At 48.3% G+C, this 19,789-nt stretch overlaps 1 protein-coding gene across 7 annotated transcripts in view; it reads right to left on the bottom strand.

The window, feature by feature from the left end:
* The window catches only part of Apba2 (amyloid beta precursor protein binding family A member 2), a 193,517-nt gene that overhangs the window by 80,682 nt on the left and 93,046 nt on the right, over positions 1-19,789 (bottom strand). For all 7 annotated transcript variants that reach the window (XM_033761060.1, XM_033761056.1, XM_033761058.1 and 4 more), the window contains one exon: positions 1,012-2,013. In XM_033761060.1, the coding sequence (XP_033616951.1) occupies positions 1,012-1,974 (963 nt within the window). In that variant the 5' untranslated portion in view covers positions 1,975-2,013. The remainder of the gene's footprint in view (positions 1-1,011; positions 2,014-19,789) is intronic.

The raw sequence follows: 19,789 nt of genomic DNA, 5'->3' as shown, positions 1-19,789 counted from the left end.
ACCCAGGGCCCGGAGCCACCTGCCCTTTCTTTACACCACACAGCACCCCCAGAAAGCAGAATGACTGAGTGACAGGAACACTTCCACAGTGAAGTCAATTCCTACTTAACCTTTAGAAAGAACATAAGATGTCAAAACTACAAGAGCCAGAAATCTAACAGCGAGTCAATACGATTTATAGTCCAAATATAAGCCTTTGCTGTATATTACATATATTTTATACACTACATGTTGTATACAATCAAACTCATGAACTCTTCCAGGAAAAAACAATTAAGGCTTTTCAAGCAGCCCACAGAGCGGGCCAATACAAGTTCAAATCTTTATATCCCCATGATGGGTTCTTCTGTTTTTTTTTAATGTCAGTTTTTTAGATGTGTTTATTAGAATACATGTTTACTTTGCTTGAGTTGAAAGAAAATATAATTATTTTTACAACCATTGCCCACATTAGCATTCATTTCTTTTCCAAGACTTTGTCAGGCTTACAAATAATGATTTGCAAAACAGAGTCGCTATTCATAGCTAACTGCCCACTGGCGCAGGGCCTGGAGCTTTCAGAGAGAGAAGCCTGAGGCCAGGGCCGCTGTGAGATACACTCGGGCCTCCGCCCCTTGCCCCGGCCATCCCCCAGCTTCACCCAGGCCATGCTGGCTGGAGGCAGCCACCCTGCAGAGGCGAGGGTCTGTCCTCACCCCATGCTCTCCTGCTGTGAGCAGATCCAGGGCAGCGGGCCAGAAACTGAACCTTCTGTGGGGTGGGGAGGCACCAGCTGCCAATCGGCCTCACTGTGGGACTTCCCTGGTGTCCCCTGAATCTCAGGGGGACACTAAGAGTGGCCAAACATCCAGAAACATTCATGTAACTGAGCCGACAAAGAGCAATTTGCGGACTGTGAATCAGACAGCAGCCCACTCCTCCGGCTAACACCACCCCTTCGCCTGGCACAGCTCCAGCACCTGCGGGGCTCATGAACCCCTCTGCTCCCTCCCCGGGACAGCCACTACCTACCTGCTCCTGGGCCCACTTTGACCTCTCCTCTGGCGTCCTGACCTTGGTCTTGAAGCCTCTCTGGGGATCTCCGGGGTGCTTGGCCTCGGGAGGCAGGTTCAGCGACTTGGGCCTGGCCTCGTGCCGGCTGGGCCCCCGGCTGGCCTGGCCGGGCGTGCAGGCCTCTGCGGGGTCCCCAGGCCCCAGATCGGGCATGTGCTCAGGGCTGGCCTCACTGGCGCTGGTGATGCTGGTCATGCTCAAGCTCATCTTGATCTCGGCTACAATCTGGTCGATGTCCTCCTCTTGGTCCTCCAGGTCCCCATCCCCGCGCCTTGGGCGGTAGGGGGAAGCACTGCCCGCGTTGCCATTGTCTTCCGGGGGATAGTAGTCCTGGTAGCCCTCTTTGCTGGAGCAGTAGTGGCCACCTTCTTCCTGGTCCTGGACCTCCAAGATGGAGGGCTCGTCCTCCGGAGCGGGCAGGTGGCCATCCGGGTAATCTTGGCTGCCTCCAGCCCCGTGGCCGTGGGGGTGCGGGCCCGCTGAGTCTGTCCACTCCTCCACGGCCTCCTGGCACTCGTCAGTGTCCACGGGGTGCGTGCCGTGGGCCAGGTACTCCTCCCCGTGGCAGTCCACGCCCTCCAGGTAGCTGTCGTCCTCTGGACAGTAGCGGATGTAGTAGGTGATGCCCTCCTCCTCTTCGGGGAGGCCCTCGTCGTCCTCCTCCTCTTCCTCCTCCTCGGAGGTGTTGTTCACATAGTCAGAGCTGGAGTCCCCGTCAGGGCTGTGGTTGTGGCACTCCTGCTGCTCGGGCGTGGGGCTCTCGGGCCTCAGGGTGGCCAGCGCTAGGCCCGTGGGCACATAGCCCTCCAAGGGCAGCTCTGCATCCTCCCCGTCGGGCTCCTGGCCCTGGGGGACGGGGCCCGGCCTGGCCCTGTGGTCAAGCATGCTGTTGGCAGTGCTCTGGCAGGTGCGGTGGGCCATGGCAGATGCTCAGGCGGCCATCGTCACTGCAGTCAGCCTCTGTGGGGAGGAACGTCAGAGAGAACAGTCAGAACTCGGACGCCACAGCCAACCCGAGGAGCGGCGCCCGGCCACCCTGTCTGCTCAGAGCAGAGCGGATGCAGGTCCCTTCAAAGGCTGTGACATCCCGGCCGGCGGCCTCAGGGCCAGGAGCCATGTGCGACCGTGGCAAGGAGCACAGGCAGAGCCCCGGGGGGCGGTGGGGAGGAGAAGCAGCCACAACCACGGGACGCCTGCTCCAGCTCTCAAAACTCGCAGTCCCCGAGATCTTCCTACAAGGCCCACTCCATTAGGCAGCCCGGGTGACGAGACAGCGTCACAGGATCGGGTCAGCTGCTCTCAGATGAGAAGAGCGGAGCCTTTCATCCAGAAGGACACAGCCATGGGAGACCAGGGGCTTCTTCAGGCTGGGCCCGTGCTCCTTGACAAGGTGCACTCGTACCAAAACGCCACGCTGCGCCCTAGAATGGGCACAATTACTACAAGTAAAGTGAAATAAAAACAAATGAGTGAATAAAGCACATTAGGGAGGGGGACTGTGGGAGGTTCCATGTAGAAATGAGGGCCAGTATTTTTCCATATTTTTAAATATTGTTCCAACTTTTTTTAAAACCGCATGAATGTATTGCTTGTAGTATAGAATACATTTTTTAAAAACCCCTGTATATTAACACAAGAGCTAAATAAATCCAGAGTTCCTTGAGGACCATCTCAGTCCACCCCCTGCTTTGTTCTCCCCTCCCAACTCCAAACCAGACGCCTTTCGTTCACAGAGGGGTGAGACGGGCAGGGGTCACCGTGGCTGAGCAAGGCACAGGGAAGCGCAGCACAGACGCCCAGCACCAGCGAGGGGAGGTCAGTGCCCTGAGGTGCAGAGTGGTGCAGAGCAGAGCAGTGCAGCGACGGAGAAGAGAGCCCAGCATGCACCACGGCGGGCAGGATGCGTGACCCCGAGGTTCACACGGGAGCGGGCTTGAACCCCACTGCACGGCGCTCTGCTTTATTCCCCAAGCCAAGCAGAGCCACAGGGCATAACAGATGGGATTGTTTTTTTCTTGTACTGGGGACTGAACCTAGACTCCTATGGCTGTGGAGGACATGGGAAGAGCTAGGATCAGGAAAAGGTAAAAGAGGGTGATGAAATGTTTGGCCAGGGTTCTATTTTTATGTTGAATTGCTACGCAAGTGTTCACTTTGTCCTTTAAACCATACTTTTACACTATACATGAACTGCAATGGTTTATTTTTTTTTAAAGTGCATTCTAGTAGTCCAGTAAAGAAATGAATACTTAGCTAGGCATGGGGGCACACACCTGTGACCCCAGCTACTCCGGAAGCTGAGGGAGGAGGATGGCAAGTTCCAGGTAAGCCCGAGAAACTTAGCAAGAACCTGTCTCAAGAAAATGAAAAGTAAAAGACTGGGGGCTTAGCTCAGGGTGAGATCGATCCTGAGTTCACTCACCAGTACTGTGAAGAAAAAGAAAATAAATAAATAAATAAATAAATGGGAACCTGTGTATTTTAAAAATGGTACGATGATGAATTTTAGGTTTGTCTATTTTGCCTCAAAGAAACAAATTTTTGAAAAAAAAAAAAGAGATCTTAAATTAAAATAGTGGCAATGAGAGAGGAAGGCTCAGTGGGTACTGAGGCGGAGGAAACCATGGGACCTGGGGTCAGATGGAGGGTATGAGGGCAGGAAGGTGCCACCAGCAAGGCCCAGGGTAGCACTGCCCAGGCTCTGTGCTCACATCCCCCACATCCTCTTTCTTCCTGTCCCCAGGGGGCTCGGAAACTTAAGGCTTTTCACATCCTGTGTCTCCCAGCGCTCACACAGCAGTCTGGCTTGCAGCAGTGCCCAAAACACATCTCACTAGGAGACGGCCTTACCAGATGGTCACAGTCACAGCGCTACGAACATTCCCAGAAGAGCTGAGAAGAGGCAATTATCTCATCCAATGTAGACACTCGGGGTGTGAGCACAATTACTGATGGGGACACATGCCGCCAGCACGTGAGCTCACACCCCAGAAACTCAGCCTGTGCTCCTGGGCCCACAAGGGGACCACAAGTGGTGGCTTTTTGGTAACAGTACTGGAATGCCACAAGTTCACAGTACCTCCAGAGTGGCCCACGCCAGGAAAACTATCAATGAGAAAGAGCCGGTAGGGCTCAAACATCTAGTTCTAGAGTCACTCCACTCCGAACTCTGAAGGGGCAGAACAATTCCGAAGACCTGGGCCCAGGAAGAACACTGGGGGTCCAACATTCACCACACACTACAACCTGAGCACACACAGGGAACAAGCCGCCTTAAGGATAAGACAGGACCGCACAGCAGGCTCCTGACATCCCAGAGGACAGGCTGCAGGCGTGCTATGAAGAACTCAGCAATCCCAATTCTGTACACAGTCTCCAGAAACAGCGATCCCTCAGAAGCATGTGCTGAAGGCCGTGCTAACCGGTGACCGCAGATGTCCACGCCTCGTCCGTCAGGGTGGAGGAAGGCAGATGGTGTCAGCGCTACCGGCAGGTGAGCACACAGCTCCTGCTACCTGGGGGATGAGGAGCGATCCTATCTCCACAGCGTCCTGTATCTCCCGAAGGCTTGACACCAGGCCAGGTGCACTGCAGATACACACACCCTCCGCACCCACAGATTCTGCACCCATGGGTTCAACCAAATGCCGGCCGAAGGTATTTTTTAAACACTTCATCTGAACCAAATACGCACAGATCTTCTACCTTCATCTACCTTCAGATCTTCTACCTGTCATAATTCACTAAAAATTCAGTCTAACAACTATTTACATGGCATTCGCACTGTATTAGATATTACCAGTCATCTGGAGATGGCTCAAGGTACGTGAGAAGATTTGCGCAGATTCTATGCAAATATCGTGCCACTTCACGTAAGAGATGAGAGCATCCTTGGGGTCTTATATCCTCAAAGGAGCCTAGAACAAATCTCTGGAGGATCCCAAGGACAACTACACTCCCATTCTTGTGAGAGAACAAAGTACACAGCGTCTGACCACCCTCACTTCAAGCTCTCTGTCCTTCTGAAGATAAAATCTTCACACATACACTCTTAGACATCTGTGCACCTAACCCTATAGTGACCATCTTTGAGGTGAGTAAGACTTAAGGACTAAGATATACCTGCTACAGTAATGTGGAACAACCCTCCTTTCCATGAGTACATTATCTAGGTTTTTAAAAAGTAAATCACTCCTGTGACTAAGGTGGTGGCCCCAAGTCTTAAAGGCTGGGTCCCCACCCAGCCTGGGATGCTACTGGAAGGCAGTGGGAACTTCAAGAGACAGGGCTAGCACGAGGTCCTCCAGCCATTGGAGGGGTGCACTGAAGGGGACCTGGGGACCCAAGCCCCTTCTTCCTCCTCCCAGCTTCCCGCCCGGGCTAGGAGGCAAATGCTTTGTTCTACCACATGCTCACCACTGTCACGTGCTGCCTTGCTGCAGGCTCAAAGTGACAAGGCCCAGTATCACAGACAGGAGCTAAAAGGACTCTTTCCCTCTTAAAAGTTGGTTAACCAGATATTTGGAATGGTAATGCAAAGCTAACACAGTCACTGAGGTGGTATCGTAGGAGAGCGAGGGGAGAACCAGGAGTTTATTGTCTGCCACTGCCTTCTGTTCCTTCTTGAAGCCTTAAACAATTTCAGGAGGATTTCTTCCAGGTACACAGTATTACCAGCAACCGTGGACTTGGGCTGTAATTACTCAATTCATTGCTCATCGCTGCTTCTTGTACTCTGTGTATTTTTTCTCTCTTGAAAGATTTGTTACAATCTCATTTTATTTTACCAGAATAATTGCTAAGGTCCTTGTACAGATAATCCTTTTATGTCTCAGAAATGGTTTCTGCTCACACAGAATATTTTTTGGATGGCATCCTTACTTGCTATGCTCTGCTAACACAGTTCCAGCTGCACCTTTCAGGATGCAGACATGCTGTTTGATACTAATCTTATTTGTTTTACCTTGGAATAAAAATCTAATCCTTCTCTGGAGTCTTGTACAATTTTCTCTCCATTCTTAGAGTTCAGAAATTCCACTGGAGTATGTCTACATGATATTAATCTATGAGGATTCACTTGGGGAGCCCTTTCTGTACAAGCCCACTTCTGCCTTACCTATAGGAAACTTTCTGCTATTTCTTTTTTCCCCTTCCCTCCCACAGCCTTTTCCTCCATCTGATCCATTTCCAGGCTCAGGCCTTCACATCACTTACATTGATAACATTTCTTTCATCCCTTTTTTTTTTTCTGCATTATAGAGATCAGTTCCTCCGCTTGACCTTCCAAAACACCAATTCAGTTTCCAGCAAGACACAACACGTGGCCCGGCTTTGCTCCTTCTGCTGGCAAAGGGCCCCTGTGACCCAGGGCAGCCTCTCAGCGAGGGGCGGACTGAAGGGTAGTATTATGTACAGTGGGGGACAATGTTGTGGTGCCTTGGCAGTAGTAGGGTTGGCCACCTGGATCTTCAGAGTGGAGACGTGAAGAGACTCCTCTCTTTTGTAGATATGGACAGCAATGAGCTGCCCTAGGCCAGATCTGCTTCCTTCAGGGGAAAAGGTCTCCACACGGTCAGTTTTCTGCTGTTGTGACAAAACGCTGAAATAATCATTTATAAGTTTATTTTGGTTCACTTTTTCAGAGGTTTCAGCTCCTCGATGTATAATGGGGTTACATCCAGATAAGTGCCTCATAATTTTTAAAATGTTGTAAGTCAAAATGCATTAAATGTACCTTAGGAACTCCACATCATAGCCTACCTTCAGCATGCTCAGAACATGCCAGCCTACAGGCAAAACCACCTACTACAAAGCTTATAATAAAAGGTTGCCTCTCTCACGTAATTTGTTGAATATTGGGCTGATTGTGAGAAACAGAATGGCTACATGAGTATGCTTTATTACCAACACAGAGTCAGAACTCAGAAGTTGTGAGATGAGCTGTCTGTATAGAATTCTTCTACAAACCTAGATCTGTTTCTGGACTTTCTGGTCTATGCCTCTTCTATCTGCCCAGCAACAATATGGCACCATTTTAATTACTGTAACTTTGTATTTTAACATAGACAAGGCAAGCTCACCCCCATTTTCATGTTTAGACCTCCCCAGTATTTTTATATTTATTCTCCCAAATGAACTTAGGAGCTATTGGGCCCAGGGGTGCCTCCGTGATTCCACCACAATTTTGCTTGAGATGGTCTTATGTTATAGACTATTTTAGGAAATTTTTTTCATACTGGCAGCATTGGATTTTTTTTAAATCCAAATTCACCTGTGAAATCTCTCCCCATCTATTCAAGCCTAAAATGTCTCCCAACAGCCTTATGTTCTTAGTAATTGCAGATACTCTAAGTTTATTCTTGGAAATACTGTTTTTGCGAGTCTTGAAATGCAGTTTCTCTCTCATTATGCTTTCCCAGATTATTATTGGTATATGGCAAAACTGTACTGATCAAAAAACACACCTTACTAACCTACTTGTAAGTCCAAATAGTTCTTAACTGGTAAATATTGCCTGCCTAGGTAAATGACCTCCCTCCTGCCAGTCATCACCGCTTTGCGTCACCTTCCCAGCCTGTGGCCATCCTGTCTGACCACTCTCCCTTGCATCTCCTGGGAAGAAGCATGGGCTAAGAAACATCCTTCATTCATTCCTTATTTTAATGAAATGCTCTTACTTTATGGGGCTGGGTTAGTGTGAGATAAGTGTTCGCTAAAAACACGAGGAACTAAAATAAGTAGTATTTTAATTGTGTTGCTTAAAACAATGAAAAATAATGCAAAAACCCCACAAAGAACAAAACATCAAAATGTTAAATGTTATTTTTCTTTTTGCCTCAGGCTTCAATATGGCTCAGTTGGATACTGGCGACAATCCTGTTTTTCAAATGCTTTCATCCTTAAATATAACGCTGGCATCTGGCTGAAGAGGACTCTTCTCTAGTGTTTGACATCATGGACCTGACCTGGGTCTGTTTTCCATGGATACGAAGGAAAAGGGACCACAGCAGCTGCTCAAGAAGGAGCCATATCTTGAAAGGCTCTGCAGGATTACACTGAACTCACCAGGCACTTTCGGTATAAATGGAAAAGCCCTCCGTTATGAAGACAGAAGGTGCTTGTTTAACTTCAGGACTTCATTTACTGTGAGGCCCTGGGTAAGATATTGAGTGGAGGATGGCCTTGTCCCTTGGGAAATGCAGAGGATACACTTGCCTGTGGGTCCTGTGGTAGGTCAGATAGGACAGCGTGTCCATCCATGTGCTGCTACTCCCATGAAACACCTGAGGCTGGATAGTTTTATAAGGAAAAGAGGTTTATTTGACCCATAGTGCTGGAGGTTCAAGGGCATGCAGCTGGTGTCATCTTCACCTTTAACAGGAGGGCTTCTCCTCTTATACTGAAAGTGCCTGATGACTTAAGGGTAGTTCAGCAGAGTCTTTGAAGGTATGGCTCCTGCCTGACCAGCTGCTGTGGTCCCTTTTCCTTCGTATCCATGGAAAAGAACCCCTGGTCAGATGGTCCACGATGTCCATCAAACTCTGGAAGAGAAATGTCTTTAGCCACATGGCAACATTGTATTTAACGATGAAAACATTTGAAAACTGGGCTCCAGTGAAAGCCTTAAGGCCGGTGGTAGAAATGAGCGCGGGGAGGGATACAGCACCAGAAGGGAGGCCAATGTGCAATGCAGGCGCCAGGCTCACTCTTCTAATTTCTCGCTCTCTTGAAAACTAGCTCAGGGTCCCACAAGAACTACTCTCTTTTATGTTACTTTCTTCTGGGGTGATACCCCTAAAGACCTAAAGACCACCCACTCGGCCCCTTCTTTAAAAGTTACACCATCTCCCCATATTCCCAACAGGACCTAGTTTCCAGCACATGAACCCCAGGGGGACAACTGACATTCAAGGCACTGCAGACTACAGACTGCACACAAGCACAGCCAACCCGCTCAGTGCAGGCCTGAACGCCATAAACACGAGATGCACGGAGTCGAGGAAAGCTCTAAATGAAATGTCAGGGAGAGAATGCCTGATCAGGAGTCTGAGACAGCCCTCCCAGCACAGGTGGGTGGGAGCGGCTGTGGCCAGATGGCCTGGCTGTGTACACACTGTACCTCCCTTCAGTAGGACATGGGTGTCCTACTGCTGATGGCACTGTACACAGTTAAGTTTCTTCCCCCAAAAGAGTCTTCTGACTTTGACGGGCTGTATTAGTCGCCTTTCTGTTGCTGGGACAGATTGTCTGATATACACAACTTCAAGGAGGGAGGTTTCCTCTGGCTCCCAGCTTCAAAGGTTTTAGCCTACTGTCAGCTGGCCCTGAGGCAGAGCAGCAAGCAGCAGGGCGGGGCAGGGGAAAGCTGCACACTTCTTTGCAGCCAGGAAACAAGAGTACCTTAAAAAGAGTCAGAGGAAGGAGTCAGGGCCAGATGTAGTCCCCAAGGTTACACATCCACGACCTACGCAGACACACCCAGAAGTGTGCTTCCCTAGAATCCCAGGCATCTCTTAGCCCTGCAAGGTTGATGATCAACAGCAGGTGCCACGTGGGCACGGCGTCCGTCTGAGGAGTGTGCTGCTTCAAGGCCCAAGGTTCTGGGTAGACGGCCAAAGACTAGGCCTGGAGTGGCAGCCAGCTCTGCTGTCAGAGGCATCAAAAACTGTGCTCACAGCTGCATGATCCAGTTCCTGAGTCGCTCACTGTTATCGCAGCTCAAAAGTGGGAAGCCTGGGAGGATGAGGTTGTTCAGAGAGCTGCAGACAATTCCAGGAAAGCGAGGAATGGCCAAGGGGAGGTGAGAAGGCAAGGTGAGCACAAACATAGGTGGGATGAGGTGGTCCTTTGAAAGAAACAGTTCTCTTCCTGCTACATTTATAGTATCTGCTATAGTCTGGATGGGTCCCCAGAAGTTCATGTGATGGAAACTTAAGCCCCAAAGACACAGTTGGTGGTAAAGTTGGGAGGTGACTAGGACTAGAAGAGGTCACAAGCATAGGGCCTCCATGATGGCGATAGTGGCTTTAGAGGAAGAGGGAGCGAGGCCTTAGCTGGTATGCCAGGCCTATCTCACCACACGATGCTCTCCACCATGCCATGACACAGCCAGAAGGCCCTCACCAGACACTGCCAGTGTGCTCTCGGACTTGCCAGCATCCAGAAATGTGAGCCAAAAAGACGTTTAGCTCTCATAAATTAACCAGGCTGTGGTATTCAGTGACACCAAGGGAGAAGAGTTTAAGACAATGTCCACTTGAATTCAGTCAACCTGTACTCCTGCAAGGCCGATTGCACAGGAGCAGCCTGCAGCCTCAGGACGCAGCAACCTTTTGTCGGAGCCCCTTAATGCCTGAAGCGGAACTGTCTGACGCAGCCACCAGACCCCACCTGCCTGGGCTGCCAGACTCTCTCTGTAAACTTGCAGCCAATGTCTGGGGAGAAGATTTCAATCGCTTCAGCTGTGATCCTCCTCTGGGATGTGACTGCTGGGTGGCACAGCTGCCTCGTAGGAGGGTGTGAAGAGCTTCCCTCCCCGCCTTGGGAGAGGGCGGAGATGTGACTAATCCAGCCGATCCTTCCTTAGGCTGACTGACATAGAGAGATTTCTGTACTCAGGAGGTGAACGCTTCCTGGGGATGGGAATTATGATCGGTTTCACTGTACACTTAATAGGAAACAAAGAGCATAATGGACGCTTGCTCAGAAAGATACCAGGACATGAGGGCCATTTCTTCCCGGTCTTTTTTCTATAAATCTCTGCTATCCAGTTGAGACTTTATTGTAAACATGACTCTGTGTTCTTCTCTTTCATTAAAATGTGATATGCTGCAGAGACACTCAATAAGCATCATTTTAATGACTGCATCAGATTTCCTGTCTGAATGTTAATGCTGTAGCTAATCTTACTGCTACAGGCTGAATATGTATATCCACCCCTCCCAAAATTCCTATGTTGTTCTGGATGTGGTGGCTCATGCCTGTAATCCCAGCACTTGGGAGGCTGAGGCAGGAGGATCGCTGCGAGTTCGAGACCAGCCTGGGCTACATAGGGAGCTCCAGGTCAGTCTCAACTACATAGACCCTGTCTCAAAAAACAAAAAAAACAAACAAACAAAAAAAAAAACACCCAAAAAATTCCTATATTGAAGTCCTATCCCTCAATGAATAGTATTTGGAGGTGGGGACTTTTGAGAGGAGATGAGGTAATGAGGGTGGAGCCCACAGGAGTGGGATTAGTGCCCTTATAAAAGAGGCTGAAGAGAGCTCGCTTGCCCAGTCCACCACGTAAAGACACAGCAATAAGACACCATCTATGATCCAGGAGTAGACCCTTCCCACACACTGACTATGCCAGCACTTTCATCCTAGTCCTCTCAGTCTCTGGGATTGGGAGAAAGAAATGTTGCTATCTGAGCCACCCTGTCTGTAGTATTTTTGTTACAGCAGCCTCTACTGAATAAGATCCTAACTATTCTCCTACCAAATATAAATGATGTTATGATATTTCCCTAAAGAGATCCTAGTTTTCTCCCTACTCCAGACCTTTATCCAGGGCACTTCAAAATTTTCTCTGCTGCGTTTGATGGCAACAAAAGACCCAAGGCTTCAGATGAGCCCAGGAGGGGTAAACTGCCCCCTGTGGGAGGCAGGGCTTTGCACTGCAGAACATGTGCACAGACAAATTTAGGCCTGTTGCTTCTGATCAATCATATTAAAGATAAATCCTTCACAACAGACCATCTGGAAAGCAATTCAAATGAACAGGAGCAGCCCGATTACCTACTACACATCCAAGAAGATAAGGCCCTGTGTCCAGACTCAATTAATTCTATAACAGCACATAAATCAATAGAAAATGCAGCCACTGACACTGTGCTCACCACTTGCCTCCTGAAACATCCTAATGAGATGTGGGACACAGAGGCTCCTTGTCAACAATAAAGAGCCCCAGTGTCCTTAGTCAAAACCGTGTTTTACTTTTGCATGGGAAAATAGCAATAGCTGGCCCTCAGAAGAGCTTATAATGCAGCAGACTGAGATGAAAAATAGCTATTCAGTGCGCACCACACAGGCTGGGTGCAATCTTATCATACAAATGCCATAATGGACTCAGGCGAATTGCTGCCAACACTGATCGTGTTTCCCTGTTTGGTCTTACATGTCATATGGATAATATCCTTTTATTCCTTTCAAATATAATTGAGTTGCTTTCACTACACAAAATTTGAGTCGAAGTGGTTTGGAGCACATTTGTATAATCAGCTCAAACGTCCCAGACAAAAGTCACCGAGTAAGATCCTCGGCAACCGTGGGCTCTGAAGAGCAGTTAATAAATTAATTTCCAGAAACCAAGCTGATGTCCAACACTGTCCAGCAAGACCTTGTGACTTGGCTTAGGGTCACAGAGGGATGTGATTTTTATTTTTGAAATATGTTAGTGAAATGGACAGAACTGTTGAGCACACCCTAAACCTTCCATAACAGGGTCCTAGTTCAATCAATGTTGGCATATCCACAAGACAATTAGGTAGCAACTGAGATATTTAGAAAGAGTTTAGCATATGAAACACACTACTATCATTTGTCTACAATAAGCTGTGCAGAAATACATTAAAATAGTAGCAAGGACTGACTCTAAGTCATGAGATAATGGTACTTACTTCCTACCTTTCTTCATTCCTGGGTTCCGTACGTCTATAGACAAAAGGTATTTAACTAGGCGAGTGCCTTTGCGGCTTCATGGGCCCCAGGTAGCCACATCTGCTAGGTGCCAATTCTGTAGCAGGAAGCACAGCAGCCCCTGGAAGAGGCCTGGTGGGGTGGGGCTAACCTGTCCCTTCTGGGATTTCCTTATGCCAAGATATGTGCCCTGCTTCGTCCTTAGCTTGGAATGAGCACAAGGGGTTGATCTGGCCCTGAAATCCAATTAAAAGCTACTCATCAATAGCCCATCTTTTAAGAGCTGGCATTTCCAATATTCCACGTATAATCTATACCTGAAACCAGTGCTAGTGCCATAATGGAGAGTAATGGGACAATCACTGGATGTTCTTTTGGTTTCACTTCTTTGTATCCCCCCACCCCCCCACTCCCTACTAGGGATCGAACTCAGGACCTTGTGCTTGCCAGGCAGGCACAGCACCACTGAGTGAGCTACATCCCTGGCACTTTGTATCTTTTTTTTTTTTTTTTTTACTTTGTATCATGTTTAATGGCTGCTCTATGGCTTACAATCTACAAATCTAACTTTTTATGGTCTACTTTGAGTAAAATATTTTACTACCTCAGGTAAAACACAGAGCCTTCCAACCAAATGAGGTCCTTTCATTTACAGCACTTGCACTATAATCATTATATATATTATATCCATCCGCATTAGGACTCACACAAACCAGGCAATCATGTTTGCTTGAAATGCTGACATATATTTTAAAGAACTGAAGAGGTGAAAATGGCCTACTCTATTTACTCTGACGTTTTACCATTTGTTTGCTTCTCCCTCATTCCCAAGGTCCCAGTACCTTCATTTCTTTTCCCTTTGGCTTGGAGAGTAGTAATGCACCATATAGCAACATTTTGAACAACAGAAGAGCACATATATGATAGATTATATCACCTGGTGGTATCCAGTCGCCTTAGTTTATGTATGTACACTGTTGGAGAGTCACACAGCAACAAAACTGCCTAAAGACACATTTCTCAAGATGCAGCCCTGACATTCGGTGACTGTACTTTTGGTAGCTATTATATTTCAAACTGGGATAGCGGAAACAAATTCTTTTGGTTTCCCTTTATCTGAGAAGGTCTTTATTTCATGTTCCTTCCTGAAGGGTTTATTGACCGAATACAGAATTCTAGGTCGACAGCTGGTCTTCATTCTAATGTTGAAGAATTGTCCCCATTGGCTTATGGCTTTGTGGTTTGTGAAGAGAAATGCAGTCACATGTTTTTCTGTATGTAATGTGTCATCTGAAATATACCCCATGTCAAGATTTTTCTGTTATCTTCACTTTCCAGCAGTTTGATTATGTCTTGGTTTTTTTTTTTTTTTTTTGGTTTATCCTATTGGTGTTTTTGAGCCTCTTAAATCAGTAAATTTATTTATTTTGACAAAATGGGATGCTTTGGAGTTTGAGAAATATTTTTATGTGACAAAGCTCTTTCTCCTTTCATTCAGGAACTCCAGTAATATGAAGATTAGAGCTTCTGATATTATTGTAAAAGTCCCCAAGGCTTTGCTCATTGGTTAAAAATTATTTTTCTCTCAGCTGCTCAGAATAATTTCTACCAATCTACTTAGAGCTGACTATCTCCCAGGTCACATTCATCTTTTGAGCTCATCAGTCACATTTTTATTCCAGACATACTTTTACAAAATTTCTACTTTGCCTCTTTGAAAGTATATTTCTCTGTAAATTTTCTATTTATTTTTCCATTCACTTCAAAAATTTCCACCTCGGGCCAGGGATTTAGCTCAGCAGCACCACATCTGCCTTGCAAGTTCGATCCCCAGTACCAAAAAAACAACAACAAAAAATCTCCCACCGCTGCTTTGAGTAATATGATTAATTCATTGTAGTCGTTGATAATTCTAACATCTAGGTCATCTCAAGAAGGGCATTTGTTGGATTATCTTTTCCCTAGAGAACTGGCCACTTAACAAAAACAAAAACCTTCTTTTGTTCTTGATTGAGGAGTTGCCCAGATTTTCTTCCAAATAAATTTCGATTGTAACTTCATCGTTTTTATTATTAATGTTTGAAGATGCTAGTGAATATTGATTTTCATTTGTTTGTTTCATCAGGTGACGAGCCCATTTAGGGTCACAAGCAAAGCTCGGTCTCATCCTCTTTAGGTGGCTCTGGTGTCAGTTTAGTCTCAAAACCCTTTGCCATGCTGCTTGGGTCTGCCTTCTGCAGGAGCCATTCAGAGATTAAGCCTGGGACTTGGGCCATTGCAGTTTGGTCCCAAAGCCTTCATTATTATTCTCTGGATGTGTCTACATGTAGTGTGGGTACAGACACACAAGTAGGGCACTACCTTTTCACAACTTTTCCTCTCCAAGGCTTCCTGGAAATATTCTCCTATTATCAGAGACCCCCTTTCCCTGTTTCTTCTGACCATGAAGTTGGGGCTCTCCCAGAGTTTTAGTCTAATGCCCTGTTCCACAGTTTTATCCAACTGAAGTCACTGCTAGGGGCAAAGGAGCAAGCAAAAGAGGGAAAATAAAGATCCCAGTATAATAACTACTTCCTTTATCCAGAGAGTTGGGTTTTCTCTGAGAATCTTAGGTGCTGCTCCTCTGAGTTTGGTGAGAGAAAAGACAATAACAAAATGATGATTCCCCTTTTTTTCAGCTTTCAGGGTCTTTTTTCTGACCTTCTGAGTGGCAGGATGGGTTGCCACACAGTTTTTGCTGTCCTGCTTATTTAGCTGTTTCCCAAATCAGACAGCACGCAGATAAAGCAGAAAAGAGAACATGCAAAGCAAGAAAACTCATTGCCAACATACTGAGCATCTGAGCCTTGACCTCCTTCCCAAGGGTGTTGCTTTTAATTATACCCAGGGGGTTGAGTTCTAACCAGTGAGAGGAATGGGCTAGCCAGGCATGGTGATGCAGGCCTGTAATCCCAGCACACTGGGAGGCTGAGGCAGAAGGGTGGCAAGTTCTAGCCCAGCCCTGGCAATTTAGTGAGGCCCTGTCTCAAAATAAAAAGATGAAAAGGTGTTGGGAATGTATCTGAATGAAAAGGCCCTAGGCTTAATGTCAGTTCCAATAAAAGAGACGGGAGGGGTTGTGGTGTGCTGACCCCATCCTGGCCAGCACCATGCATTCTCCATTGATCTGTTTGTTGATTCTGAGTGGTAGATTAAGTTTAAACCTAGTCATTTTTATTTCATTCAATTCATCAAGTAAATGCAACTGCCAATCAGTGTTTGGCTCAGCCTGAGAACAGCTTCAGCGTTTGAAGCAAAGGTCAGGCCGCAGGAAAACCGACAACTTCTCCTTGTCCCAGGGACCTCACCCAGGCTGCACGTTAGGATCCGACAAAAATACCAACTCGTGGGTCACGGCCCAGGGCCTGAGATCAGAGTGGGGCCTCCAACGTTCAGTATTGTGAAGTCTCCCGGTGACTTCAGGCGTACAGCTAGAGGTAAGAACCACTGAACTGGTCGGAAAGGAACTACAAAGGGTTCCTGGCGGTACCTCTAACCTCCCAGGGTTCACAGACCCTGGCGAGCAGCTCTGGGCCAGAAGAACACAGAGGAACTGAGTAAGAAATGGGAGTCTCACGTGGCAGAAGCGTGGGCTACACAGCTCTTCCTTCACCACCAAATCCACGCCTACAGACATCTCAGCTCTCGGTGTACACGGTAAGGTGCCATCATCTGTTTACATAACACACAACCCCAAAAGGCCTTTACTGACCCTGCTCCCTCACAGTGATTTACCTGTTGGGGCATGTACACACACGCACAAGCACACACGCACAATCTACCTCCACCTTTACACCCTGACATGCAGCTGAAACAAGGCTGCACTTTTCAATGTATGTAGATAGGAAAGGTACTGAGGAGTGTGTGTATTTGTGTCCTTTCAGGACCCCTATTTCAGATAGAGGATCTGGGTTTTTGTCCTCACACCTAACATCATGCTTTAGCGTTGGCTTTTGAGGGTTTGAATCGCAGGACTGGGGTCGCCCAATTTTAACTGTGTGAGTTTTCTGATTTGGTTCCGTGTTGTGTACACAGGACAGGAAACAAATCCATGGCTTGAAAAGATGCACAATCATTTCCCAAAGCTAACTGTTCAAAAATGACTCAATGTTGGTTCCTCTATAGCTGAAATCCTTAGCCCCCAACTACATCTGAGGCTCCGCCACTAGGGGGCAGAGAAAGGTTTGGCTTTTCTGTTGTTGTTTTTTTGTTTTGTTTTCTTTCAGGAGCACTGTAGAGCCAGATCCCTGGAAAGGACCCAGATGAAGGTGGGGACTGAGGTTGCTATCAAAGCACAGAGCCAGGGGTGGATCACAGCACCAGTGGCACTGGCTGGGGCAAACAGAGTCCTTGTACGGAGGTGTCACCCAGAGCATGGACAGGGCCTGGGTATGCGAGGCTGTGGGAAGGGCAGTCCTGCTACCAAGGAGAGCTAAGGGCCCACTTAGACTGGCCCTGAGTCCTTCCAAGCCCCACCTAACTGGCTGCCTCTCCTTGCTGGCTGCAGGGAGTCACTCACAAGGGACCCTTCCAGACCCTCCTCTTCTGAATAGCCTTCTGGCCCCCAAGCCAGCCCCAACAAACTCCTAGAGCCATATAGCTTTGCTGACAGCCACCTGCAATCTTACAAGGTTGCTCACACCATGCTAGCAATTTGCCCCAGGTTTCCGCCTGCTCCTTGGAACACCCTGAAACTTCCGTCCTACACTGCCTACCCACCTACCCACCCACCTGTCCATGAGCCAGTGAGGTGGCAGCTGAATCTTCCATTTAGGCATCATCTGGTGCCTAGAACAAGGGACTCAATGATAGCTGCTAAATGGGTGTGAATGAAACTCAAAAGCTGAAATTAAACTCGAAAAGTGGTTAAATTATAGGATACTCCATCACATTGTCAAAATTTCTGAATAAAAGATCTCCTTGAGGATTATTTAAGTAGCCAGTTTTTCCTGACTTATTTCAAGTGGTTTAGCTTTATTTAGACACAACGTTTTTATAAACACTGCCCCTGTGGGACGCAGGGAGCTCCAGGGTGTTGATCAGGGGATGGTTGCCAAAGAAATGCAGGTGTCACCAGCTGGTCTCTGACCATGACCCCCTTCATCCCCCTCACAGGTCCCATAGCTCTACACAGCGGTGGCTGCACCCAGGATTCTGGTTTCCAGGGTTGGCTTCAGGCAGCCCACCAGAGTTCTCCAGAGTTGTTTCCCACCCCTGGGCTCAGCAGTGCCGTCCTCCCTCCCGGATGTGCTCCCCTGTGGCTGCATTTCTGCTGAGTGCCTCTTCCCAGTGCAGATGCCTCGGTCCTCCCTGAAGGAACCCTGTCTCCTTTTTGCTCTAGAAAGTGCCCGGTGAGGGGAGAAACTCCGGGGACTTTCAAAGAAGAGCTCTGAGTGTGCCTTTCCAAGATAAAAATGTGAACTGCGTCTGTCAGGCAGGAACTGGAAGCAAGGCAGTAAGGTGACAGGGAATCATGGGGCCGGGCTTTCACAGGGGCACAGGGTGGCAGTCTCTAGCAATGACCCTGGCTCTGCTCCAGCCTCTGAAGGCCTCAGCCACTGAGAGCCAGGTAGGGAGGCCCAGTGGTGCAGTCTCTGGGCTGAGGCTTCCAACTAGGAAGGGCTGAGGGGCTCCACGGGACAGCCAGCACCCTTGTTAGGCCACTTTCAGCCTTGGCTCCTTCTGTCCCCTCGCACTATCTTTGGCCTCCTTTGCACCCTACAGCTCTTTCCCATGTTGCAAAGTCTCCTGGGGGTCCAGGCCCGCCCCAGCAGGTATCATTCGGCAGGTCTGGGGTGGGGCTGAGAACACACCTTTCTAACATGTGCCCAAACAGCACTGAGAACCACCGCTTCTGACGTGGAGCACACCAATTCCTTGTCACGAGACGAGCAGTCGGGCCTCCCGCCCACCCTCTGGCAGCTACGCATGGAGTCAACCACGAAAAGCCATGGTTACTTTCCAAGAGAATCCATGAGCAGGTTCCAGATCTGAGAGCGACTGCAATGCAACCACCACAGTGTGCGGCCCCCACCCCAACCTCACTATTCCACCACCACCCTGCATGTGAGAGAGAACTGAGCACATCACGGGCACACACACTATCATCTAACAGGTCAGACCTGAGTGACAAGAGCCCCTGCCTGCAACCAAATCCCACTCACCCTTCCTTCCCAAATCTGGGAAAACACTCAAATGCCCTGCCACGTAGTTTTAGAACCCATTTTTCAACACCTGACAGCCTAATTTATTCTAAGGAACCCTCAATTGTTGCTCTCTTGCTCAGCCTCCATTCCTCTGCTGGCCTGGCGGGGGCTTCTGCCAGACCAAAGACAGTATGGCCGGGTGATGAGGCCCAGCAGTCCAAGCTCAGCCTGTGGCTCCATCACAGAATGGATGTGGGGGCCTGGAGCCTCCAAAGCCAAGGACACTGGCTCCTATCTCCTCCAAAACACCCTTCCCAGCAACATTAGACAGGGCCTTGACCACCAGGCCCCGCAGCCTAGCCAAGCTGAAACATAAAGTCAACCATCACAGCTGAATGGACAGTATGCATCCTGCGCCACCCAGCAGCCACAGGCACTGGGGCGACAGCGGCAAACAACACAGGGTCTCTTTTGTCCTACACAGGTGTCACCTCTCCCAAGTCTGCCAAGGACTGAGAAATTCTTCTTTAGCTGACTCTTCCAAGGAAAGTCCCTTTGCTACATATGTGGGGCATGTGGTATGGAATTCTATAGGTAATGCCACCTTTTCTCTCTGTGTCAGGACAGTATCTTTCCACAGCCTTCTCCGTACCCTCAACATCTCCTGGGCTAGTTGTAGCCATCCTGGGGCTTAGGATTTGGAAATAGCATAGCCTGGTTGGCAGATCCAAGGCCCCCAGGTGTGGAAATGGGCACTACACCATCCCAACTTCAATCATCATTTATACCTCCTAAGTAAAGAACAGGGCCACTCTTTTCCTGCACGGACCAGAACTGTCCCTTACAGCAGACTGGGGGTCTTTATCAGG

The sequence above is a fragment of the Fukomys damarensis genome, unplaced genomic scaffold, assembly GCF_012274545.1.
Source record: "Fukomys damarensis isolate Sample0158 unplaced genomic scaffold, DMR_v1.0_HiC HiC_scaffold_7, whole genome shotgun sequence".
In the NCBI taxonomy this organism is placed as follows: Eukaryota; Metazoa; Chordata; class Mammalia; order Rodentia; family Bathyergidae; genus Fukomys; species Fukomys damarensis.
The sequence above is the reverse complement of the archived record's forward strand: the minus strand, read 5'-3'. Positions and strand labels throughout refer to the sequence as shown.